Source organism: Aquarana catesbeiana, linkage group LG06 (assembly GCF_042186555.1).
Source record: "Aquarana catesbeiana isolate 2022-GZ linkage group LG06, ASM4218655v1, whole genome shotgun sequence".
NCBI lineage: Eukaryota > Metazoa > Chordata > Amphibia > Anura > Ranidae > Aquarana > Aquarana catesbeiana.
The window spans coordinates 415,911,554-415,937,907 of NC_133329.1; the positions used below are offsets into that span (position 1 = coordinate 415,911,554).

At 48.3% G+C, this 26,354-nt stretch overlaps 2 protein-coding genes across 2 annotated transcripts in view; one reads left to right on the forward strand and one right to left on the reverse strand.

Moving 5' to 3' along the window:
• Positions 1–6,310, reverse strand: part of LOC141147324 (E3 ubiquitin-protein ligase DTX3L-like) — a 29,641-nt gene extending 23,331 nt beyond the window's left edge. Inside the window, exon 1 of the mRNA XM_073634546.1 lies at positions 5,965–6,310. Within this exon, the coding sequence (XP_073490647.1) occupies positions 5,965–6,130 (166 nt within the window). The 5' untranslated portion in view covers positions 6,131–6,310. The remainder of the gene's footprint in view (positions 1–5,964) is intronic.
• A 1,793-nt stretch (positions 6,311–8,103) lies between these two features.
• The window catches only part of LOC141147325 (protein mono-ADP-ribosyltransferase PARP9-like), a 142,295-nt gene continuing 124,044 nt past the window's right edge, over positions 8,104–26,354 (forward strand). Inside the window, exon 1 of the mRNA XM_073634547.1 lies at positions 8,104–8,255. The gene's annotated coding sequence lies outside the window, so the exon portion shown is untranslated. The remainder of the gene's footprint in view (positions 8,256–26,354) is intronic.

Here is a 26,354-nt window from a genome sequence, read left to right on the forward strand (position 1 = left end):
TTCCTGATGGGCGTTGGAAATGGAAACGGGTATTGGGATAGTCTCTTGAGTAACAGGTCCAGACTTGATAGCGGTTCCATCAGCTAGATGGATAGAGAGTCCATGGGCTTTAGGCGACAAAGGTATTTGGTGTTGGGTGGCAAAGAGAGAATCCATGAAACAGCTGCAAGCTCCTGAGTCAATAATGGCGGTTATTTATAGGGTCTTTCCTGGAAGCTGTAGCAGAAGAGGAAGAGCAAAGTGAGTGGTATTTTTAACCAGAGGTGTAACATAGTCAGTAGATAGAGATAAGCACTTACGGAGTTTAAGGGGACAGTTCCTGACATAGTGCCCAGGTTGCCCGCAATACAGGCACAAATTATTTGCTCGACGACGTTGTCGTTCCTCTTGGGTGAGCGAAGGCCGCAGGACTCCCAATTGCATCGGCTCAGGTAAGTTAAACGTGGAGGTAGGTGGTGTTGGTGATGAGTGATGGGAAACCTTAGGGGTAACCCAAGTTGGACGAGAAGACCCCATAGCTCTCTCGGACCTACGCTCTCATAGGCGTCAATCGAGCTGGATGGCTAGATCGATTAAAGCATTTAAAGTCTGTGGTGTACCCACCCTGGCCAATTCATCCTTCAGAGAATCAGAAAGTCCCAACCGAAACTGAAACATTCCAATTAGTGTCCGCACTCCACTTCCTGAATTCAGTCACATAGTCCTCTGCAGCCCTGCGACCCTGTTGAAGGGTGTGCAGAGCCGTCTCCGCGGTTATGGACAGCTGGGGGTCATCATACAACTGACCCAATGCGTCAAAGAAGGTGGAGAGATTGGTCAGGGATATGTCCTTTTGCTCTAAGAGGCGATGGGCCCAGGTTTGGGGGTCACCAGAGAGTAGAGAAATTACGTATACCACCTTTGTAGCCTCCAGGGAAAAGGTACGTGGCTGAAGAGCAAAAAATAATTCACAGGAGTTGCGGAAGGCCCTGAACTTATGGCGATTTCCGGAGAAACGTTCAGGTGTAGGAACCTTAGGTTCTGGAGGGAGCATTACCACTGTTGAGGAAGGCCCGACTGAAGGAGCAGGAGCAGAGGGAGCCCCCTGGACCCCAATGGGATTAGACAGGGTTAACACTGGTTCCTCCAGCCTGGTGTATCCTTGCTGTAGGTTCTTGACTGCTTCAGTCAATCCTGCCAGGTGTGCACAGAGTTCCTCCATGGGAGACGTTCCCTGCTCAGGCTCAGACATGGCTGTCTGCTACTGTCACGTACCTGGTAGGTTGTGAGCCTGAAGTGCAGGGAAAGACCTCCCTTACAGCTCCCACTCCCGTTCCCCTGGAATGGAAACAGAGGGCCAGGAGTGAAGAGTGGTATGGGTGCCTGGCAGGATCAACAGTCGTCGGAAGTTCAGTAGTGTTGGCACCCTCTGGAATCAGGAACCTGAAGAGAAGACTGAAGACAGAGACTGGAATGCAGATAGGACCAGGAACCCAACAGGTGAGCAAGCCGGATAGTGGAGCGCTGGACTGGAACCAGGAACAACAGCAGGTAGGAGCCTGGAACGCTGGGCTGGAACCAGGAACAAGCAGCAGGTAGTAGACTGGAACGCTGGACTGGAACCAGGAACAAGCAGTAGGAAGCAGACTGGAACGCTGGACTGGAACCAGGAACAACAGCAGGTAATAGCCTGGAACGCTGGACTGGAACCAGGAACAAGCAGTAGGAAGCAGACTGGAACGCTGGACTGGAACCAGGAACAACAGCAGGTAATAGCCTGGGACACTGGACTGGAACCAGGAACAAGCAGTAGGTAGCAGACTGGAACGCTGGACTGGAACCAGGAACAAGCAGTAGGTAGCAGACTGGAATGCTGGACTGGAACCAGGAACAACAGCAGGTAATAGCCTGGAACGCTGGACTGGAACCAGAAACAAGCAGTAGGTAGCAGACTGGAAGCCGGTATACACAGCGGAAGGTCAACAAGCCGGTGGTCGGTAGCGGTCGGACAGCAGAGGTACCAGGGGTAATGCAGAGGGATGGTCAGGCAAGCCAAGAGGGTCTGGTGCAGGCAGATAGCAGGATGGTCAAACAGGAAGCCGGGTCAGATAACAGGATACACAGATCAGATCAGGTAACTCACACAGAACGCTGTAGAGCAGACAGCGGGGATGGAGTGTGACAGACCGGTTTAAATAGCCCGCCTGACACCAGCGGGAGTGCGCGCGCGTGCCCGTGTGTGACCGCACCCGTGAATGCGCGCGCATGCGCAGTGGAACCCGCGGCCGCGTTACGGTGCGCCTGGATCGCTGGTTACTGGCAGGATCTTCATGACAAAAACTAAGATTGATACAATTCATGAGGAGATCGCCACTGCGCAAAAACCTCCCCCATGCAACACCCCATGTCCACAGATACAATCATTACTTCCCTCATTCAACCCTGCTACTACTACTGAGGTTGCTAAACTTTTATCTAGCACTTGCCCCCTGGATCCTGTTCCCTCGCAAATGCTACGCTCACCCTCTGACTCGATTCTACGCTCTCTAACTCACATTTTCAACCTCTCCCTCTCTTGTGGCATCTTCCCAAACTCTCTAAAACATGCGCTAGTCACCCCCATACATAAAAAGCCCTCACTGGACCCCACCAATCTCAACAACTTACGTCCCATCTCCTTACTCTCCTTCTCCTCCAAACTTCTTGAAAGATTGGTCTACAACCGACTAAGCGACCATCTGACCATGAATAAACTTCTTGATCCCCTTCAGTCCGGATTTCGCCCTCAACACTCCACGGAAACTGCTCTCCTTAAACTCTCAAATGACCTACTAATGGCTAAAGCCAATGGACACTATTCTGTACTACTTCTCCTGGATCTCTCTGCTGCCTTTGACACAGTGGACCACCCCCTCCTCCTCCTCAAAAAACTCCAATCTTCGCTGGTTCTCATCCTACCTATCCCATCGCTCCTTCAGTGTCACTTACAACTCTACTTCCTCCTCTCCTCTTCCTTTCTCCGTTGGGGTCCCCCAAGGTTCTGTCCTTGGACCTCTCCTTTTCTCAATCTACACCACCTCCTTGGGTCAGTTGATTGCCTCCCACGGCTTTAAATATCATCTCTACGCTGATGACACCCAAATCTATCTGTCCACCCCCCAGCTCTCTCCATCGGTCTCCTCACGCATTACCAACTTACTAGCAGACATATCAGCCTGGATGTCACATCACTTCCTCAAACTCAACCTATCCAAAACTGAGCTCATGATATTTCCTCCCTCAGGTGCCACTTCCCCTGCTTTCTCTGTCAATATCAACGGCTCAACTATCAACCCATCTCCACACACCAAGGTCCTAGGTGTAATCCTGGACTCTGAACTAACCTTTCCACCCCACATTCTATCACTATCCAAAGCTTGCCGCCTCAATCTCCGCAACATCTCCAAGATACACCCCTTCCAAACCAATGTCACCACAAAGCTTCTAATCCACTGCCTGGTCATCTCCCGCCTCGACTACTGCAACTCCCTCCTCATTGGTTTACCTCTAAATAGGCTCCTCCCCAATTCAGTCCATCATGAACGCTGCTGCCAGGCTCATCCACCTCACAAACCGCTCAGCGTCTGCTATACCCCTCTGCCAATCCCTCCATTGGCTGCCACTCAGTCACCGAATTAAATTCAAGATACTAACTATAACTTACAAAGCCATCCACAACCTGGCCCCAGCTACATCTCTAACCTAGTCACAAAATACCAACCTAATCGTTCTCTTCACTCCTCCCAAGACCTCCTGCTCTCAAACTCCCTTGTCGCCTCATCCCATGCTCGCCTTCAGGACTTCTCCAGAGCCTCCCCCATCCTCTGGAATGCTCTACCCCAATCCGTCCGATTTTCTCCTACTTTATCCACTTTCAGACGATCCCTGAAAACTCATCTCTTCAGAGAAGCCTATCTGGCCCCCACCTAACAACTGTACATTTATCTTCTCAATCAGCCCATCATCCACAGTTATTACTTCTTGTATCTCTTGACCTTCCCTCTTAGATTGTAAGCTCTAAGGAGCAGGGCCGTCTGATTCCTACTGTATTAAAGTGTATTGTATTTGTACTGTCTACCCTCAAGTTGTAAAGCGCTACGTAAACTGTTGGCACTATATAAATCCTGTATAATAATAATAATACATTTGTTTTCCATTATTGGGATCTACCTTTGTCATCATTTTTGATTTTCATATTGTTTCATACAAATGAAGTTCTTGTTTAGTGCAGCCTCATTTAGTAATCTACAGTGTCTTGAAAAAGTATTCATACCCCTTGAAATTTTCCACATTTTCTTATGTTACAACCAAAAACATAAATGTATTTTATTGGGATTTTATGTGATAGACCAACACAAAGTGTCACATAATTGTGAAGTGGAAGGAAAATGATACAAATAAATATGTGAAAAGTGTGGGGGGGACATTTGTATTCAGCCCCCTTTACTCTGATACCCCTAACTAAAATCTAGTGGAACCAATTGCCTTCAGAAGTCACCTAATTAGTAAATAGAGTCCCCCTGTGTGTCATTTAATCTCAGTATAAATACAGCTGTTCTGTGAAGCCCTCAGAGGTTTGTTAGAGAACCTTAGTGAACAAACAGCATCATGAAGGCCAAGGAACACACCAGACAGGTGAGGGATAAAGTTGTGGAGAAGTATAAAGCAGGGTTAGGTTAAGGAATCTCCCAAGCTTTGAACATCTCACGGAGCTCTGTTCAATCCATCATCGGAAAATGGAAAGAGTATGGCACAACTGCAAACCTACCAGGACATGGCCGTCCACCTAAACTGACCGGCCGGGCAAGGAGAGCATTCATCAGAGAAGAGCCAGGAGGTCCATGGTAACTCTGGAGGAGCTGCAGAGATCCACAGCTCAGGTGGGAGAATCTGTCCACAGGACAACTATTAGTCGTGTTCTCCACAAATCTGCCCTTTATGGAAGAGTGACAAGAAGAAAGACATTGGTGAAAGAAAGTCATAAGAAGTCCTGTTTGTAGTTTGTGAGAAGCCATGTGAAGGACACAGCAAACATGTGGAAGAAGGTGATCTGGTCAGAGGAGACCAAAATTCAACTTTATGGCCTAAAAGTAAAACGCTATGTGTGGGGAAAACTAACACTGCACATCACCCTGAACACACCATCCCCACCGTGAAACATGGTGGTGGCAGCATCATGTGGTGGGGATGCTTTTCTTCAGCAGGGACAGGGAAGCTGGTCAGAGTTGATGGGAAGATGGATGGAGACAAATACAGGACAATCTTAGAAGAAAACCTGTTAGAGTCTACAAAAGACTTGAGACTGGGGCGGAGGTTCACCTTCCAGCAGGACAACGACCCGAAACATCCAGCCAGAGCTACAATGGAATGGTTTAGATCAAAGCAGATTCATGTGTTAGAATGGCCCAGTCACAGTCCAGACCTAAATCACATTGAGAATCTGTGGCAAGACTCGAAAATTGCTGTTCACAGATGCTCTCCATCCAATCTGAGATATTTTACAAAGAAGAATGGGCAAAAATGTCCCTCTCTAGATGTGCAAAGCTGGTAGAGACATCCCCAAAAAGACTTGTAGAGAAAGGGGGTTCTACAAAGTATTGACTCGGGGGGGCGCCATACAAATGCCCCCCCCCCCCACACACTTTTCACATATTTATTTGTATCATTTATCATTTTCCTTCCACTTCACAATTATGTGCCACTTTGTGTTGGTCTATCACATAAAATCCCAATAAAATACATTTTATGTTTTTGGTTGTAATATGACAAAATGTGGGAAATTTCAAGGGGTATGAATACTTTTTCAAGGCACTGTATGTTCACTCAATAAGGACTTTAAAAAAAAAAAAATTATTATTAATTATTATGTTTAGTTTGCTCTAGTATATAATAATTTATATTTGTGTGAGAGCGCAGCTCTATTTACCACCAGATAATGGGACTCACCATCCTGATTCTGGAAGATGGTGCAGTATGTCTGTCCATCCACCCTGGTCACATCGCACTCTCCTCCGCCAGACTTAGATCTGGATCCAAAATATTTCTTTAGCTTTACCGATAAATCTCTCTCTGAAGGTGAAGTTCTCACCAGGATGGGGTGTCCCCTGTCCATCAATTTCTCCCCTCTAACCTGAGCAAGATGTCCCTCCTCCCCAATATCATATCCTGGAGTCCTCAATGTAACCGTCTGTCCAGCCCTCTGCCTCCCCACCGTCTGTCCAGCCCTCTGCCCCTCCTCCGTCTGTCCATCCCTCTGCCCCCCCACCTTCTGTCCATCCCTCTGCCTCCCCACCGTCTGTCCAGTCCTCTGCCCCCCCACTATCTGTCCAACCCTCTGTCCCCCCACCACCTGTCCAGTCCTCTGCCCCCCCACTGTCTGTCCAGTCCTCTGACCCCCCATCGTCTGTCCATCCCTCTGCCCCCCCATCGTCTGTCCATCCTTCTGCCCCCCCACTATCTGTCGAGCCCTCTGCCCCCCCACTGTCTGTTTAGTCCTCTGCCCGTCCACTGTCTGTCCAGTCCTCTGCCCCCCCACTGTCTGTCTATCCCTCTGCCCCCCCACCATCTGTCCATCCCTCTGCCCCCCCACTGTCTGTCCATCCCTCTGCCCCCCCACCATCTGTCCATCCCTCTGCCTCCCCACTGTCTGTCCATCCCTAGAACCCTTCACTGTCTGTCCATCGCTCTGCCTCCCTGCTGTCTGTCCATCCCTATGACCACCCACTAACTGTCCATCTCTCTCCACAAACGAAGGTGCAGGCATAACCCCAATTTGGAGGTGTCTCACACCTCTCTTACTAGACATTAGATCTAACCCCCCCCGCCCACGCACAGACTATTTCTAAAACTGTTTCTTCTGCTACACAAAATATATGTCGTTGTTCCCCCTGCCAGGCTGCCCTCCTCTCTGTGCCAGGCTGTCCTCCTCTCTTTGCCAGGCTGTCCTCCCCTATATCCTCTCTGTGCCAGCCTGCCCTCCTCTCTATCCTCCCTGTGCCAGGCTGTCCTCCTCTCTGTGCCAGGATGCCCTCCTCTCTGCCAGGCTGCCCTCCTCTCTGTCCTCTCTGTGCCAGGCTGCCCTCCTCTCTGTCCTCTCTGTGCCAGGCTGTCCTCCTCTCTATTCTCTCTGTACCAGGCTCTCCTCTCTATCCTCTCTGTGCCAGGCTGTCCTCCTCTCTATCCTTTCTGTGCCATGCTGCCCTCCTCTCTGCCAGGCTGCCCTCCTCTCTATCCTCTCAGTGCCAGGTTGCCCTCTTTTCTATCCTCTCTGTACCAGGCTCTCCTCTCTATGCCAGGCTGTCCTCCTCTCTGTGCCAGGCTGCCCTCCTCTCTATCCTCCCTGTGCCAGCCTGCCCTCCTGTCTATCCTCTCTGTGCCAGGCTGTACTCCTCTCTATCCTCTATGCCAGGCTGTCCTTCTCTCTATCCTCTCTGTGCCAGGCTGCCCTCCTCTCTATCCTCTAAGCCAGGCTGTCCTCCTCTCTATCCTCTCTGTGCCAGGCTGCCCTCCTCTCTATCCTCTATGCCAGGCTGTCCTCCTCTCTATCCTCTCTGTGCCAGCCTGCCTTCCTGTCTATCCTCTCTGTGCCAGGCTGTCCTCCTCTCTATCCTCTCTGTACCAGGCTGTCCTCCTCTCTATCCTCTCTGTGCCAGGCTGTCCTCCTCTCTATGCCAGGCTGTCCTCCTCTCTATGCAAGGCTGTCCTCCTCTCTATCCTCTCTGTGCCAGGCTGTCCTCCTCTCTATCCTCTCTGTGCCAGGCTGTCCTCCTCTCTATCCTCTCTGTGCCAGGCTGCCCTCCTCTCTATCCTCTATGCCAGGCTGTCCTCCTCTCTATCCTCTCTGTGCCAGCCTGCCCTCCTGTCTATCCTCTCTGTGCCAGGCTGTCCTCCTCTCTATCCTCTATGCCAGGCTGCCCTCCTCTCTATGCCAGGCTGCCCTCCTCTCTATCCTCTCTGTGCCAGGCTGCCCTCCTCTCTATCCTCTCTATGCCAGGCTGCCCTCCTCTCTATCCTCTCTGTGCCAGGCTGTCCTCCTCTCTATCCTCTCTGTGCCAGGCTGTCCTCCTCTCTATCCTCTCTGTGCCAGGCTGTCCTCCTCTCTGTCGGTGTGACTTTACTTTCTATTTCCAGTAAAGGGAGGGGTTGGAGGAGGAGAACAGAAACAGAAAGTAAATTCCTCCTCTAAGTCCCGAGTCACCCGAACTTCCTGCACACCCGGATCACCCGGCCTGAGCACGGTGAGTGACCCTTTTCCCCCATCCCACCCTAAAATCTCCCTGATTATCACCCCCCAGGGTGTACCAAACCCCTGAACCCTCCAGGGATCTCCGGGTGTCTCTCTGATACATTCTATTACTTTGTATATAATACAGGAAATGTTGTGTTGTTGTTTTTGTTTCTAAAAGTTTAATAATATTTATATATAAACATCCCAGAGAAGAATTCCTATTATTATTATTATTATTATTATTATTGGGAGGGGGAAGAGGGGGGATAGGGGGGGCTCTGTAATAGGTCTGTATACATCAAAGTAAAACTAAAGGCAAAACTTTCTTTTTAGTTTATGTTTCATTTTTTGGTGTGTGGGAATTCACAGGAGAGCGTGCGTCTTCCAGCACCGCACAGGAGAGCATGCGTCTTCAGCACCGCACAGGAGAGCATGCGTCTTCCGCACCGCACAGGAGAGCATGCGTCTTCAGCACCGCACAGGAGAGCATGCGTCTTCAGCACCGCACAGGAGAGCATGCGTCTTCAGCACCGCACAGGAGAGCATGCGTCTTCAGCACCGCACAGGAGAGCATGCGTCTTCAGCACCGCACAGGAGAGCATGCGTCTTCCTGCACCGCACAGACATGCGCCGGGCTCTGCGGACACATGCCAGTCCATTCACTTCGTATTATCCCCACACATATAGCAAGCACAGTGCATTCACAGCCACTAGAACGCATAATACTGCAGCACTGTGCGATTTGTTGCGTCATATTTAAAAATCATTCCTGCGGTACTTTTTGTGTTTTTTTTATTGGGATGTTCTACATGTGCTCTGCAGGAACACGCAGAACATTTCATCTCAGACACACCCTGTCAGGTTTGTTTGTTTCTTATCTGTGAGCCCATCGGGGAGATGTCCCTTCACTTCCTGTCCCAGAGCCAAAGCAGGAAGTGAGGGAAATCCCTACAAAGTGAGGGGAATCACCAGAACTAGTGTCCCCATTGGAAGATTTCCCCTCTATTCCTGTCCTGGTGACAACCAATTCTCTTTCACTCTCAGTGATAACAGTAAACGGGACAAATAGGGAGGAAATTTCCCTAACGGGGCAGAGAGTACTAAAATGTATGCACAGTACTACTTCTCTTGTCCTGTATGTCGGGTGTAATTCTCGGTATCTGTTCTTATTCTGTATGTATGGACTCTGCACAGTACCACTTCTCTTGTCCTGTATGTCGGGTGTAATTCTCGGTATCTGTTCGTATTCTGTATGTATGGACAGTGGTACTGTGGGGGAGGGGGTGCCAACCAATCAGGGGGGATGATGACATTCAGGCAGGTTTTCTGATCTATGTGATCGATCGTTCCTCCCAGGGATCTTCACCCAATCAAACCAGAAATGTCCAGGTGGGGCGGTCCTCCTGTCAGTGGGAATCCCAAGGAAAGACACAGAGTGATAAATATCTGGTATCTAATCCCCGGGTGTCCAACATACAGCATGAGGGTCACCTATGGCTCTATGGTACCTCTAATGTGTGAGCCTTGGGTCTCAGCACTAGGAGCATTGATTGGTAAAGGGGTGTAATAATAATGATCTCTGGGAGTCTCGTGTAACATGTCCCCAATCTCCAACTGTCCTCCAAATTATATCTCCAGTTTCCAACCAGTGCAGTGTCTCTGACCATCTCTTTGGGGGTGTCTGTAGCCTCTGACCAGCTCTTGAATGGAAGGATAGAAGAATGGGTTGGATGGGATGGCATGGAACGATGGGATGGGATTGGATGGATGGAAGGATGGAGAGGTAAATGGATCAGATGTTAATAGTTGTGATGCCCTCACAATCCAGACCAGGATCCTATGTAAACGTTCAGCACTTCTTATTAGTTCAGGTATGTCCCAGGTGTGGCCTTCCTTCCCATCATCCTCCACCCCCCTCTTAGTTCAATTAAGTCCCAGGTGTGGCCTCCCTTCCCATCTTTCTCCACACCTCTCTTAGTTCAGGTAAGTCCCAGGTGTGGCCTACCTTCCCATCATTCTCCACCCCTCTCTTAGTTCAGGTAAGTCCCAGGTTGGGCTTCTCCTCCCATCATTCTTCACCCCTCTCTTAGCTCAGGTAAGTCCCAGGTGTGGCCTCCCTTCCCATCTTTCTCCACACCTCTCTTAGTTCAGGTAAGTCCCAGGTGTGGCCTACCTTCCCATCATTCTCCACCCCTCTCTTAGTTCAGGTAAGTCCCAGGTTGGGCTTCTCCTCCCATCATTCTTCACCCCTCTCTTAGTTCAGGTAAGTCCCAGGTGTGACTTCTCTCCCCATTATTCTTCATCCCTCTCTTAGTTCAGGTAAGTTCCAAGTGTGGCTTCCCTTCCATCATCCTCCACCCCCTCTTAGTTCAGGTAAGTCTCAGGTGTGGCCTCCCTTCCCATCATTCTCCACCCCTCTCTTAGTTCAGGTAAGTCCCAGGTGTGGCCTCCCTTCCCATCATTCTTCACCCCTCTCTTAGTTAAGGTAAGTCCTAGGTTTGGCTTCTCCTCCCATCATTCTTCATCCCTCTCTTAGCTCAGGTAAGTCCCAGGTGTGGCCTCCCTTCCCATCATTCTTCACCCCTCTCTTAGTTCAGGTAAGTCCCAGGTGTGGCTTCTCTCCCCATCATTCTTCATCCCTCTCTTAGTTCAGGTAAGTCCCAGGTGTGGCCTCCCTTCCCATCTCTCTGCACACCTGTCTTAGTTCAGGTAAGTCCCAGGTGTGGTCTCCCTTCCCATCATTCTCCACACCTCTCTTAGTTCAGGTAAGTCCCAAGTGTGGCTTTCCCTTCCATCATCCTCCACCCCCTCTTAGTTCAGGTAAGTCTCAGGTGTGGCCCCCCTTCCCATCATTCTCCACCCCTCTCTTAGTTCAGGTAAGCCCCAGGTGTGGCCTCCCTTCCCATCATTCTTCACCCCTCTCTTAGTTAAGGTAAGTCCTAGGTTTGGCTTCTCCTCCCATCATTCTTCATCCCTCTCTTAGCTCAGGTAAGTCCCAGGTGTGGCCTCCCTTCCCATCATTCTTCACCCCTCTCTTAGTTCAGGTAAGTCCCAGGTGTGGCTTCTCTCCCCATCATTCTTCATCCCTCTCTTAGCTCAGGTAAGTCCCAGGTGTGGCCTCCCTTCCCATCATTCTCCACACCTCTCTTAGTTCAGGTAAGTCCTAGATGTGGCCTCCCTTCCCATCATCCTCAACCCCCTCTTAGTTCAGGTAAGTCCCAGGTGTGGCCTCCCTTCCCATCTCTCTCCACACCTGTCTTAGTTCAGGTAAGTCCCAGGTGTGGCCTCCCTTCCCATCATCCTCTATTCAAATCTTAGTGACAGAGGGGTCATCAATGGGTCCTGGTCACCAGTGGTGGTGGCCGTAGAATATGGTGTCCTAGTAACACATTCCTGAGTTTTCGCTTGTGGTGTTAAACATTTATCACACAATAATGTTCTGGTTACTGATTAACCTTTTATGTTCAGCCTCACCTTGACCATGACCCCAGATGAGACTGATAAACATTCTATTCCCATAGTAATCACTGCAATCACCAAAACTGCCAGGAGATCAAAGCTTTGGCCGATCTGTACAATGCTCCAAATTACTGTCTCCAATCACAAAGTGCCGGAGGTTGGTGTGTAGACTCCTTCACAAACACACATACCAGTTCTGAACCTCTGACTCCATTCCTTCCTGAGGAGCCCTCAGGTATTGGGTGGTGTGATGGGGCCCATGATGGAGAATGTCCATGGCCACCCAATGGCAGCATCATCTATGGCGGTGCTGATTATGCTGAGATACACAGACCTGACATCAGTCATCACCAGGGGCATATGTGGGAACTTTGTGACATATCTACATCCCTGGGGGGTCCTGGAACTCTGTGAGCCTGAGATCCTGTGAAGAGGAGGTGCATCATGGCAGGGCCTGGTCCCAAATGAGATGTTTGCTGAAAATAACAGAACTGTTGAGCCGAGGTTTGGTAGTGATGGGCCATTTCCAGGGGGTGAAGTTGTATTTTGGTCTCCCAAATGAAACATTGACTTGGTCATATATTCATGCAGACCGTGCCAGAGCACTGAACCGGACCAGTACATGGGCATCAAATGTCAGCAACACACTAGGAATTCTGACAATAGACAGACATCAAAGAGTAATAGTGGCAGCACATGGGCAATACAATAGAGGTCAGGACAAGGGGTGGGCAGAAGGGATGGCTGCCCTGAGCGCAATGTCTGTTGTAGGGATGGGGGCATGGCAAGTTCCTTCTACTATAAGGCTGACAGGAGTAGTGACAGCGGCATCACTACTTAATGACAGCCCATCGCCGGAAGCAGCAAGGAGAGGAGGAGAGAGCCGGGAGGAGGTGCAGACTGTGCTCTCTCTCCCCCTCCTCCTCATAAGTTTGCGCATAATGAAGAGGGGGAGGGGCACAATTTGGAGTCTTTGCCCTGGACACTGTATGATCTTGTCCCGGCACTGATAGAGGTGCCGTGATTTCTCAGCCTGCATCCCCCGACCTTTACTCCTGCCATTGCCAGTAGACTCCACCTTCCTTTGAGCTCCTCCAAACATATGCCCCACCCCCACCTTTTCCAACTCTCCTCCCCCTCTTTTCAGTTTTTCTTTCTAGTTTGACTGATGTTGATGTCAGGCCTGAGTTTTTCCTTCTAAGGACCCGTTCACACCTGAGTGACGTGTTTTTGTGTGTTTTTTTGTAGCACGTTTTTGTAGCGGCGTCATTCATTTTCATTGGGCCTCCCTCTGCTCCAAAAGTGCACCAAAGAAGCTCATGAACCAAATGTTGGCACTAAGCCAGGAGCGTTTGGTGCAACATTTGCTTTGTCATGATTTTTGCACGTTTTGTCATAGGACAATTGTAGCAAATTAAAGGGGTTGTAAACCCTCAAGCTTTTCATTTTAATGCATTCTATGCATTAAGGTAAAAAACCTCCCAGAGCCCCACCCCCTTTTCTTATGTGAACCCGATCGTTCCAGCGATGGGGATGAGCACAGCAGCTCCAGCCGGTGTCTTGGGTCCTGATTGGATAGATTGATAGCAGCACAGACATTGGCCCCCGCTGCTGTCAATCAAATCCAATGACACGGGAGCCGGGGGCGGGGCTGAGTTCTGCTGCCTGTGTCAATGGACACAGCAGCAGGGCTTGGGAGTGCACTGAACGGGTCCCACCATGCAAAGCGGCTCTCCGCGGGGGCACTCGAGAAGAGGGGGAGCCAGGAGCGCCACCAGGGGGACCCCAGAAGAGGAGAATTGGGGCCACTCTGTGCAAAACCAACTGCACAGAGGAGGGAAGTATAACGTTTGTTATTTTAAAAAAATGAATCTTTACAACCTCTTTAAGAAACAATTGCCACGGCAAGCACGTAGTGCGATTTGCCGTGATTCCGGAATCGCGTGATTCTGATATGCTCAGTGTGAACGGGAACTTAATAAAAGCCCGGTGATATTATCTAAAGATAACGTCTCTCCCTCACATTGATGTGTACAGACGCTGACTCTGATCATCACATTGTTGTGTACAGACGCTGACTCTGATCATCACATTGTTGTGTACAGACGCTGACTCTGACCATCACATTGTTGTATACAGACGCTGACTCTGATCATCACATTGTTGTGTACAGACGCTGACTCTGATCATCACATTGTTGTGTACAGACGCTGACTCTGATCATCACATTGTTGTGTACAGACGCTGACTCTGACCATCACATTGTTGTATACAGACGCTGACTCTGATCATCACATTGTTGTGTACAGACGCTGACTCTGATCATCACATTGTTGTGTACAGACGCTGACTCTGATCATCACATTGCTGTGTACAGACGCTGACTCTGATCATCACATTGTTGTGTACAGACGCTGACTCTGATCCTCACATTGCTGTGTACAGACGCTGACTCTGATCATCACATTGTTGTGTACAGACGCTGACTCTGATCATCACATTGTTGTGTACAGACGCTGACTCTGATCATCACATTGTTGTGTACAGACGCTGACTCTGATCATCACATTGCTGTGTACAGACGCTGACTCTGATCATCACATTGTTGTGTACAGACGCTGACTCTGATCATCACATTGCTGTGTACAGACGCTGACTCTGATCATCACATTGCTGTGTACAGACGCTGACTCTGATCATCACATTGTTGTGTACAGACGCTGACTCTGACCCTCACATTGCTGTGTACAGACGCTGACTCTGATCATCACATTGCTGTGTACAGACGCTGACTCTGATCATCACATTGCTGTGTACAGACGCTGACTCTGATCATCACATTGCTGTGTACAGACGCTGACTCTGACCCACACATTGTTGTGTACAGACGCTGACTCTGATCGTCACATTGTTGTGTACAGACGCTGACTCTGATCATCACATTGCTGTGTACAGACGCTGACTCTGATCATCACATTGTTGTGTACAGACGCTGACTCTGATCATCACATTGTTGTGTACAGACGCTGACTCTGACCCACACATTGTTGTGTACAGACGCTGACTCTGATCATCACATTGTTGTGTACAGACGCTGACTCTGACCCTCACATTGCTGTGTACAGACGCTGACTCTGATCATCACATTGTTGTGTACAGACGCTGACTCTGATCCTCACATTGCTGTGTACAGACGCTGACTCTGACCCTCACATTGCTGTGTACAGACGCTGACTCTCATCATCACATTGTTGTGTACAGACGCTGACTCTGACCCTCACATTGCTGTGTACAGACGCTGACTCTGATCATCACATTGTTGTGTACAGATGCTGACTCTGACCCTCACATTGCTGTGTACAGACGCTGACTCTGATCATCACATTGCTGTGTACAGACGCTGACTCTGATCATCACATTGTTGTGTACAGACGCTGACTCTGATCATCACATTGCTGTGTACAGACGCTGACTCTGATCATCACATTGTTGTGTACAGACGCTGACTCTGACCCTCACATTGCTGTGTACAGACGCTGACTCTGATCATCACATTGTTGTGTACAGACGCTGACTCTGATCATCACATTGTTGTGTACAGACGCTGACTCTGACCCTCACATTGATGTGTACAGACGCTGACTCTGATCATCACATTGCTGTGTACAGACGCTGACTCTGATCATCACATTGCTGTGTACAGACGCTGACTCTGATCCTCACATTGTTGTGTACAGACGCTGACTCTGATCATCACATTGTTGTGTACAGACGCTGACTCTAATCATCACATTGTTGTGTACAGACGCTGACTCTGACCCACACATTGTTGTGTACAGACGCTGACTCTGACCCACACATTGTTGTGTACAGATGCTGACTCTGACCCTCACATTGCTGTGTACAGACGCTGACTCTGATCATCACATTGCTGTGTACAGACGCTGACTCTGATCATCACATTGCTGTGTACAGACGCTGACTCTGATCATCACATTGTTGTGTACAGACGCTGACTCTGACCCTCACATTGCTGTGTACAGACGCTGACTCTGACCCTCACATTGTTGTGTACAGACGCTGACTCTGACCCTCACATTGATGTGTACAGACGCTGACTCTGATCATCACATTGCTGTGTACAGACGCTGACTCTGATCATCACATTGTTGTGTACAGACGCTGACTCTGATCATCACATTGTTGTGTACAGACGCTGACTCTGATCATGACATTGTTGTGTACAGACGCTGACTCTGATCATCACATTGTTGTGTACAGACGCTGACTCTGATCATCACATTGCTGTGTACAGACGCTGACTCTGATCATCACATTGGTGTGTACAGACGCTGACTCTGATCATCACATTGCTGTGTACAGACGCTGACTCTGACCCTCACATTACTGTGTACAGACGCTGACTCTGATCATCACATTGTTGTGTACAGACGCTGACTCTGATCATCACATTGCTGTGTACAGACGCTGACTCTGATCATCACATTGTTGTGTACAGACGCTGACTCTGATCATCACATTGCTGTGTACAGACGCTGACTCTGATCCTCACATTGTTGTGTACAGACGCTGACTCTGATCATCACATTGTTGTGTACAGACGCTGACTCTGATCATCACATTGCTGTGTACAGACGCTGACTCTGATCATCACATTGCTGTGTACAGACGCTGACTCTGATCATCACATTGTTGTGTACAGACGCTGACTCTGATCATCACATTGTTGTGTACAGACGCTGACTCTGATCATCACATTGCTGTGTACAGACGCTGACTCTGATCATCACATTGCTGTGTACAGACGCTGACTCTGATCATCACATTGTTGTGTACAGACGCTGACTCTGATCATCACATTGCTGTGTACAGACGCTGACTCTGACCCTCACATTGCTGTGTACAGACGCTGACTCTGATCATCACATTGTTGTGTACAGACGCTGACTCTGACCCTCACATTGTTGTGTACAGACGCTGACTCTGATCATCACATTGTTGTGTACAGACGCTGACTCTGATCATCACATTGCTGTGTACAGACGCTGACTCTGATCATCACATTGTTGTGTACAGACGCTGACTCTGATCATCACATTGTTGTGTACAGACGCTGACTCTGATCATCACATTGCTGTGTACAGACGCTGACTCTGATCATCACATTGCTGTGTACAGACGCTGACTCTGATCATCACATTGCTGTGTACAGACGCTGACTCTGATCATCACATTGCTGTGTACAGACGCTGACTCTACCTGGATATTATTGTTACCTGGAGAGTAACTACAACAAACCTGAATCTTTCCTTCTCTTCTTCTCTCGTGTAATCATTACTTCTATCACACCCATCCCCCGTACACATATAATTACAGATCACACATGTAGACAAGGTTTATAATAGATTAATGACGAATCAGATATTTTTACAATATGTACTGAGCGTCTCTTACAGTATCATCCACCATAACAGATAATTAGGTGAAGGTCATTCAAATTGGAGGGATTGTGTCACCTGTATACAAAAACATTTGAGTTCTGTCTGTGATACTTTTTTTTAATGTGCACTACTATCCAAATGTTCAGAACAAGCTTTCGGGGTGTAACCCCCCCCCCCCCTTCTTCAAAGGTCCAGTCAGTACTCTTGGACCTTGAAGTACTCTTGGGGTACTGTTTGGATCTTGAAGAAGGGGGTACGCCTCGAAATCCCTTCCTGAAAATTTGGATGTTAGTGCAAATAAAAAAAAAGTATCACAGACAGAACTGTTTTTGTTGCACTGGTACAGGTTACTATTTTGGGTTGTGGTCCCTTTAAGGGGCAACAAGGAGTTAACCTACCTGAGCTCCAGAGGACAGGTGTGGGGTAATAGGAGGACTGAGAGACACACCTGACTGTGGGATTGGTTGAGATTTGTCTGCAGGGAAAATACCTCCTCATGTCTGGGACTGGTCTTCTCTGCCTGCAGATATAAGTTGGATTCGGTGAGACGTTTTTTCTCTCTGTTATATTTTGTGCTGAAGACGAGTTTCTGCTTTCTGGTTTATTAATGAAGAAAAGTCACATTTCCTTGAAGTGATGTTTGCTGCCTTTTTGAAGAATGAAGACTTTTTGTTGGTTTATGATGGCATTGCGTGTGATCGGGGTACACTTGCCATGGTTGCCAGCACCCCCAAATGTTACAGCTTGTACTCGGGTGCGGGCAGATTGCATGGCAGCCATGAAAGCCATTTTAAAGGATGAAACTTGAAGTGCACCGGCACCATGTCCTGTGTGAAGTCAGGAGATGAAATCCTTGGAAGAGGGAATGGGAGAGCTTTTCAAAGCGGTTGTAAATCACGGCTGGTTAAATAAAAATAAAAATTAAAAAAACACCTGTAAGGCAATGGCATAATGTGTGGGGTGCATTCCATACTATCACATTATAAAATACAAAAGGACTGACATCTTCCCCCCGGTCTTTCTTCCAGGTTTGCACGTTCTAATTAGGCGAAGCCATGATGGGGTCATTCCTGCGCATGCTCCCCGGAGCCCTTGGTTCCTGCACGAAGCTCTGAAAGTCAAGCGAGGTATGCCGGACCTTCAAGAGGAAGTAAACCCTGATGGGTTTTACTTCCTCTTTGTTTCCCTGCAAAGGTAAAGCACAATGGGCTACTATGCATCGTATCGCATCGCATAGTAGCCCATTATGTGTCACTTACCTGACACAGGAGCTTGCAATGTCCCCTCTGCTAAGGACCGTCCATCTTCTTTCCGGGTATCGTGGCTCAGGCGCTGTGATTGGCCAGAGCCGCAGTGACGTCACTCCCGCGCATGCGCACGGGAGCCGCCACTAACGTTGTTATGGTAATGATTAAGAGCTCCAATCGAGCCCAAGGTTATCTGCTGCTGTCTCTAATTGGAAAGTGTTGATATGCATGCATATAAAAGTAAACACTCTGAGACACGCTCAGCACCGTTACTTGTTACACTTCTAATTTATTCAAGGCGGTGTTAATGTTTTATACACACAAATACGTCATTGCTATGTTAGTCTAATAGGTACATTTCATTGGTTAAGATAGAAAAAGAAAATGGAGAATGTTCATAACGAGGTTTGGCTGTCTTTGGTTTTATCTTCAGTTCCGCGTTCTTCTGATGTGTGGGATGCAGGGGGTACCCGCCATCTTGAGAAAATATAGGAACAGAGCAAACCTGTATACTTATATAATGAGTAAGGAGAAAAATATGTATGCACATAAGAAAATAGACATTTTCAGATTACTATTATTATCTACATCACATTCCTTCACAATCCCCCCTAAAATGACTATTTTCTCTTTTCTGTCCCTAATACTAAAGGTCATACTTTGGCCTGGCCCTTCTCAGCAACTCTTTTTGGCTGTATATAGAATTGGGCAGCAACTGTTCACTTCCCTCCTCGATACAGCTGGAGAGGTGCAGTCAGGCGCTATCTATCCCTATAACCCTATAGGATTGTGAGGTTTTGGACAGGGAGTGACTGTAGAGGAATGAAGGGTTTGTCATCTTCCATCATAAGGGGGTCCTCTTCTTCTTGGTGGAGAAATGTAGGTGTGCTATTGTCTACAGCCTTGTTCATTAACTTTTTACGAAAGGTAGAATACAGCATACAATCAGGGCTAAAAGAACCAGGATTATTAATACCGTTACACGTATCTGGGCGAGCACCTTCTGCCACCCACTCATCCAGCTAAAATATTGGTCCCATGGGTCTGTGATACCTGAGTTCTTCTTCAACTCCAGTGACAGATCTTCTAATTTCTTTATAGCTAGAGTAACCTTACCATTTGGGCCAGTATTATCAGGAATGTATGTACAACAGGTTCCCGTTTTTTCCTATGATTTTACAAAACACCTCCTTTCCCAACTAGCACCATGTCTAAGGCCATCAGGTCCTGGAATGTCATGTAGGAAGTGGGGGCTAACTGGTCAGCAATTCCCTGGAGGGCATCTTTAGTGTAATTTACAATTCTCTGTTGGTTATAATATGTGTAGTGTCAGGTCACCTAGAGGCTGGGTGATCAGGAGTGCACCGCAAGGTAGTGGACCCTACGGCTGACTGCTGCGGATTGAACCCTGGGGGGTTCGGGAAGCAGGTCTACTGGATCACTGACACAGATCCCACTGGGAGCTAGAGCATAGATTCCCCAGGGCGCGGAGTCTAAGAGCCAGCAGGTGTTCACCAGAGCCTTTAATGGTAAGGATGGACTGCGCTGCAGTCTGGCTCCAGGTCGCGGCCCCCAGGGTCTCACAGCTCACACTCACGGTAGACTACAGGAGAAGAGGAAGGAGGCAGCAGGCTGGAACATCAGGGTCACAGGCAAACAGGGATGGTCGGGAACAGGCCAAAGTCGGTAACAGGAATCAGATGTAGGAAACACAGCAAGTACACACAGAAGCTAACACACAGTGGTTGATCAGCACTGCTGGCTTGCAGTGCACAGGTTAATATAGGGTTCCCTGATAGGGCCTGGGGTGGGGCCATGCTTATAGGAGAGGTTACAAAAGCAATCAGGTGAGGGTCAGCTGGTCTCTAGAGATGAACACATGGAGACAGGTATGCTGATCGACAAACTCTATTGCATAACCATGACATGTAGTTAATCCAATCTACATTCTTGCTGACAGTTGTTATGGGGATCAAAGACTCAAAACCAGTTTTTACCTGGTCCCTGGCTTTAAATTCATCAGGGACCCCCCTTGTAACCCTTATGACATGTATGTATACATGAGGATCAAAGCTTCCGGAGAGAGCTGCTCGCTTCCTCCTCTGACTGTGTGCTGGGTCAGTGTATGTATCAGGGGTATCTTTGGTTAGGATATGGGGGCTTTCTATTTTCATCTTTTTGTCTAATGCACTCTGTGGTCGCCCAGTCTGGCCCTGGGTTCCAACCCACTGGCACCCACAGAAACCACAACTCTGTCCCCAGTAACTGTCTGTGTGGCATACCTATATGTCCTTACCGTCAGGGATATCACTGTACCAATGGCATCACCATGAAGGGTCAAACGGACAAGGTACTATGTCACAATAATCTAAGGTAAAGGTGGTCACATGTGTACCTGAAGAGTTACACTAAAACGTAATTATGTTTTCATTTTTGTGATGGCCACCTCCTGGGCCCCTCCCCCCTAGATCAAACAGAAAAAGGATATGCAGCACCCGAAAACACGCTCTCCTGCAGTGATAAGCGTGCATTCAGGTGTTCTTCCTGGCCAACTTGACTGAGGTGGCTGTGGTCAGCAAAACTTGGAATGGACCATCATAACTTGGCTCAAGGATCTCCAGACAGTAGTTGGTGTGTTCCTGTATCTAATTCAGGATCTGGAATGGAAGAAAACACCTGGACATGCATTCAGGTTAATTCTCGTGATAATGTGGTTACATAATTAGTCAACACATCAGACTGTAACTGTAACTGTTGTGGAAAGTAACAACCAAGTCTGGGAGCTGAACCAAACAAAATTTCATAAGGGGATAGGGCATGTTTCCCCTGGGGGTGTGTCTGACACTGAACAGGGCAATGGGCTAACTGTCTGGCCAACTCATGTTAGTCTCTTGGGCCATCTTTAACATCCTGTTTTTAGTGTCCCATTCATCCTTTCTACCTTCCCGCTACTTTGAGGGTGATATGGGGTGTGTAGTGCCAACTGAACCCCCATTGCTGCCCAAATCTCTTTAGTAAGGGTTGCTGTTAAGGCTGGTCCCTGATCTCTCAATATCACCTCTGGGACCCCAAATCTACATACTATCTCACTCAGTAGTTTCTTAGCTGTGGTCCTGGCAGTCGTGACCACTTCCACTAGGGCATTTTCGAATCTGCCACTTCTTGGCATTTGAGAATGATCAATTTGCATCCTCTGGAATGGGGTATAGGGCTTTTGCCAGGTGCTTCTTCTGTTCTTCTTCTGTGCATCCTGGGTTACATTTGGTGCAGATAATGCATGATCTGTAGAAGTTGTCGGTCAGTGGAGTAACTCTTGGTGCAACACTTGTTGATAAGAGAGTTCATAAAAGTCTTTGTCAAGTGGGCAGCTCCATGTGCCCATTGCACCACAGCTGGGTACATACTCCTGAGTAGACAAGGCTTCTTGTTGCACTCGAATAGTCCATTTCTGAGAGTTGCTCCTCTCCGTTTCCAGTTTTCCTTCTTATCCGGACTTGTTGTTTCCTGTAGTTCTTTTAGATAAACTCTGTCCACTGGGAAAGTCTGTAAGGTAAGCACGGGGTGGTCTTCTTCTACCACCCTGCTGTCCACTTCCCGTGGACCACCAGCTGTCTGTTTGGCAGCTGAATTGGCTAGATGATTGCCTTAAGCTTCCTTTGAGTTCATTTTGTCGTGTGCTTTACTCAGAATAGTCACTTGGGTTGGGAGAAGCAAGGCATCAATCAAGTTTTCACAGGTGTTCCTGCAGCCATCAGGAATCCTCTGTCCTAGATAACACCATAATCATGGGCAATGCTGAAAGCATATCTTGAGTCCATATGAATGTTGGCTCTTTTTCCCTCTGCCCATTTACATGCTGTAGTAAGTGCTTACAGCTCTGCCTCTTGTGTAGACATCACCGGTGGTAAGGCTTCAGCTTGTAGAACGGTGTTTTCAGTGGTGACCGCGTGTCCTGTGTGGTCATGGGGTGACAAGTCAAGACTCTACTCCTCCTCCTCCTTTCCCCCCTCGAGAAGTGGAAGAAGGGTGGTAGGGTTCAGTGTTTGACAACGTAATAGAGTAATGCTGTCCAGTAGGAGGGAACACAGGAGTCTCAAGTGTCTGGTAGTGGAAAAGTGTTTCAGCTGGATCTTGGTTGAATATGGCAACAACATCATGGGGAGCAAGCAGAATGAGGCAGTGTCCGAGGACCAAGTTCAAAGTTTTGTCAAGCAAGGCTTGTGTAGCAAATCCAGCTCGCAGACACAATAGGCCTCCTCTTGCTACCGCATCCAGCCGACGGGAATAATATCCTACGGGGCGTAGGCTGATGCCGTGTGATTGGGTGAGTACACCTGCAGCATGTCCCAGATGCTCGGATACAAAGAGCTTGAGCGTTTTGTCTTAGTCTGGGAGCCCTAGCGCCGGGGGTGGCGCACTTAAAGGCTTCAAACTTTAGATATTTCTTCAGGAGACATCTGGAAGGGTCTGATTGCAGAGCATCAGTAGGAAGGCTTCTGGAATCCATGCTCTGCACTAGGAAATTAGTCCAAGGAAGGCATGAAGGGATTTCTGACCTTGTGGCAGTGGGATGTCAGAGATTACTTGCACCCTGTCTTCAGTGAGGTGTCGTGTCCCATGGGACAAACAGTGTCCAAGGAAAATGACAGGTGTTGAGCACCACTGCAATTTGGGCTTTGAGGTTCTGCAGCCCTGGTTGGCAAGATAGCACAACAGGTTTCTGAGGTGACTTCAACAGGGGGTAAGTCAGCTGCACAAAAGGAGAAGGTCATCAACACGTTGGAAGAGAATCACTACCGGGTGTTCCTCTTGTCATGTGTCAAGGATGATAGCCATAGCTTTTGCAAACTGGCTTGGAAAGTTCTGTGCCCCTTGTGGCACAACTGTTTAGGTATGTTGCCGTTTCTTTCCATGGATGAATGCGAAAAGGTACCAGCAGGAGGGGTGAGGGTGGACACTGAAGAAAGCGTTTGTAAGGTCCACCTCTGTGAGGTATTTTGCAGTCAAAGGCATCCACAGCAGGTCACTGGTTCTCCTTTAGGGGTTCTCTTCTTGGGGTTATTGTGGTTTCCGGGGCAATGAAGCGCCCTCTTTTAGCTTGACTGAAACTGGTGGCACCTTTAAGTGATCGTTGTCTTCCGGTCCTGTGGACCATAGGCACGCAGGGATTCTGTCAAGTACTTCCTGCAGTATTGAACTTGAAGTTTTTTTCTTCATTAAGTGTCATCAGGAGAGGCAGAGAACACAAAGCAGATGAGTCTTCTAAAGATAGGGGAGTATGTAACTTCATCCCCCCTTCAGGCGTGTCCTGATTGAGGCCTGTAGTCTGGACAACACATCAGCTCCTAGTAGATTCAAGGGACATGTAGAGGACACCACAAATCTGGCAAGCAAATCAGGAAGTGGACTGGAGCGGGGCACCCCATTCATTCCTACGCAGGAAACATCAATAGTGGAAAGGAAAGAATTATTAGGCAGGTTCACCGCCCTCAACACACTTTTGGCTGCACCCCTGTCAATGAGGAAAGTGGTAGGTTTTTGTCTGGGACATCTTGGGGCTCTGCATTCTTTTCTGAAGTGACCCCGTTTCCCACAGTTGTAACAGGTGATCCTTACCCTGGTATTGGGCAGTGGTGGTGGACGAGTGTAGGCGGGATCTTCGTCATGGGTTACCATGAGGGGCGTTGATTTTTTACCTTTTTGATTTTCTATACCTCTGGTCACCAACAATAAATCAGACATTTTCATTGAATGATATTCAGGGCGGGCCACCATCAGGCCTTTTCTGATATCCTCTCTGAGCCCTGAAACAAAAGCAGTTGATAACATGTGTGTGTGTGCTTTTATGAGTCTAGCATGATACTTCTTCACAGACTCCTCTTTATCTTGGGTAATATCTTGGATTGTGGTCTTCTGATCCGTCAACTTCTCCTTTGCCCAGTCGTGGAGTTGTGCACAGAACTCCACGCCTGAGGTGTAGGAAGTGGCACTTGTCAGGCAGGCATCATTGAAGGCCATCTGCATGACTGGCCAAAAGACATATCCTGCTTTGATTTGGCATAGGCTGATCAAGTCTCTCCAGGCAGCTGAGTAAGTTTCTTGTATTTGCACTATCCTGTGGTAGAAGGGAATTGGCTGCTTCTCTGGGTCAGGCAGACTTGTCACTAAGGCTGCTGCTTGTGATAGAGTAAAAGCGACACACATCACTGGTGCCCCTTCTGGTAACCGAGACTGTTGTTGGGGCAGGGGCTGACAAGAGGCACTGTTCCTTACGGTTGCCAGCATGTGTTTGAGATCCTCTCGGAACTGAGAGTCCGGAGCCGGATTGGGGGTTAAATCAGTGGGTGGCTTTGCTGCCTGCTGTTGGGCTTCCCACTCAGATGCTTCTTCATCATTAACATATCCGGCCTGGGAATGTGATGCTCCCGTATTGGGGAAGACAGGTGTGTGGTATTTAAAACAGGGAGGACTGGGTACAGGCTGTTTAAGCTCACTGGATGTACCAAGATGGCCGCCGGCAGGAAGTGCACTGGACTGGGTAGAAAGTGAAGGCATGGGTGCACTAAGATGGCCGCCGGGCTGAGTTGTCACAGTGGGTTGTGCTTGGGTGGTGAGAAAGGAGTGGTTGTTAGACGGAGGGCAGTGCTGTCCCTCCCCTCCTTTGTTTCAAGTTCCAACATATCATCAGCTCTGTGATACACATACAGAATACAATCGCCATCTTTCTTAACTTCCTTTATCCAATTTTCTTTATCACACAGGATTTTTCTCCCTGTTTCTTCAGCAACATAACTTTCGCCACTTCGTTCAACTTTGTTAACTATTTCAACATCTTCTTCTCTCCTTCTTTGCAATATGACTTTCTTTACAATATCACTTTCTTTTCTCTTTCTCTTTCTCGGCTAACGGCTTGAGAGGAGATTACATACAACCAAGGGGTTAATATTTTTTCTCAGTGTTCTTATCAACAAATTCCTTCGGTGGGGGCACATAAGACTAATGCAGTGTTTCTCAACCTTTTTCCAGTCGGGGCGCCCTTAAAAAGTATTTTCAGTCTTGAGGCACCCCAGTCCAAGGCTTAGTTCACGTTACTGTGTGTTGCGGAACATGCGCAAAATCGCACTCGTTCCTGACACACAGACAAATGCTCTGCTCTTTAGGGGTGCCATTAATTCTTAATGGTACCTTACACATTGCAAAATGTGCTTTTGGTGCCGTGCAATTTAAAAAAAAAAAAAAGGTCGGAGACTTCCTTCCCTGAATTTTTGTGGTTAGGGAATCCCATTGAAATGAATGGGCTGACCTACACGCAGCAACACAGATGTGAACCAAGGGCTTGTTCACATGTCAGGTTGGAGGGGTGGTAAAAGCACATGGTTAAGCTGTTTTTACCACCCCCAAATTCTTCCCCTTTAGCTGCAGAGACAGCAGCTGGGGGTGTACACATGCTGTGGCTGCAGCTGGAGGTATACCCAGGGTGAATGGGGCTGAACTGCAACTACCCCGCAACTGTGTTCATTGCACGGTTGCGGTGTAGTGATGCTGCATTAAAACAGGTGGTGAGGAGGCAACATAATGCCTCTTTACCGCCTGTCAAATGCCTCTGAAAAGCAATCTGTGCATGGGTTGCTTTTCAGAGGTGAAGCAGTCCTTGCTGCTATCACAAACAAGACCTACAAAAGCAGTTCTGATGGTACAGGAATGGGGGGGGTGTCAGGATTAAAAGTAAGATATATACACACATACATGTGCACACAGGCATACAGACACATATAGGCACTTGTACATACACACATACAGACACATGCACACACATACAGACACACACACAGACAGACACATGTACACACACACATACAGACACATGTACACACACACACACATACAGACACATGTACACACACACATACAGACACATGTACACACACACACACATACAGA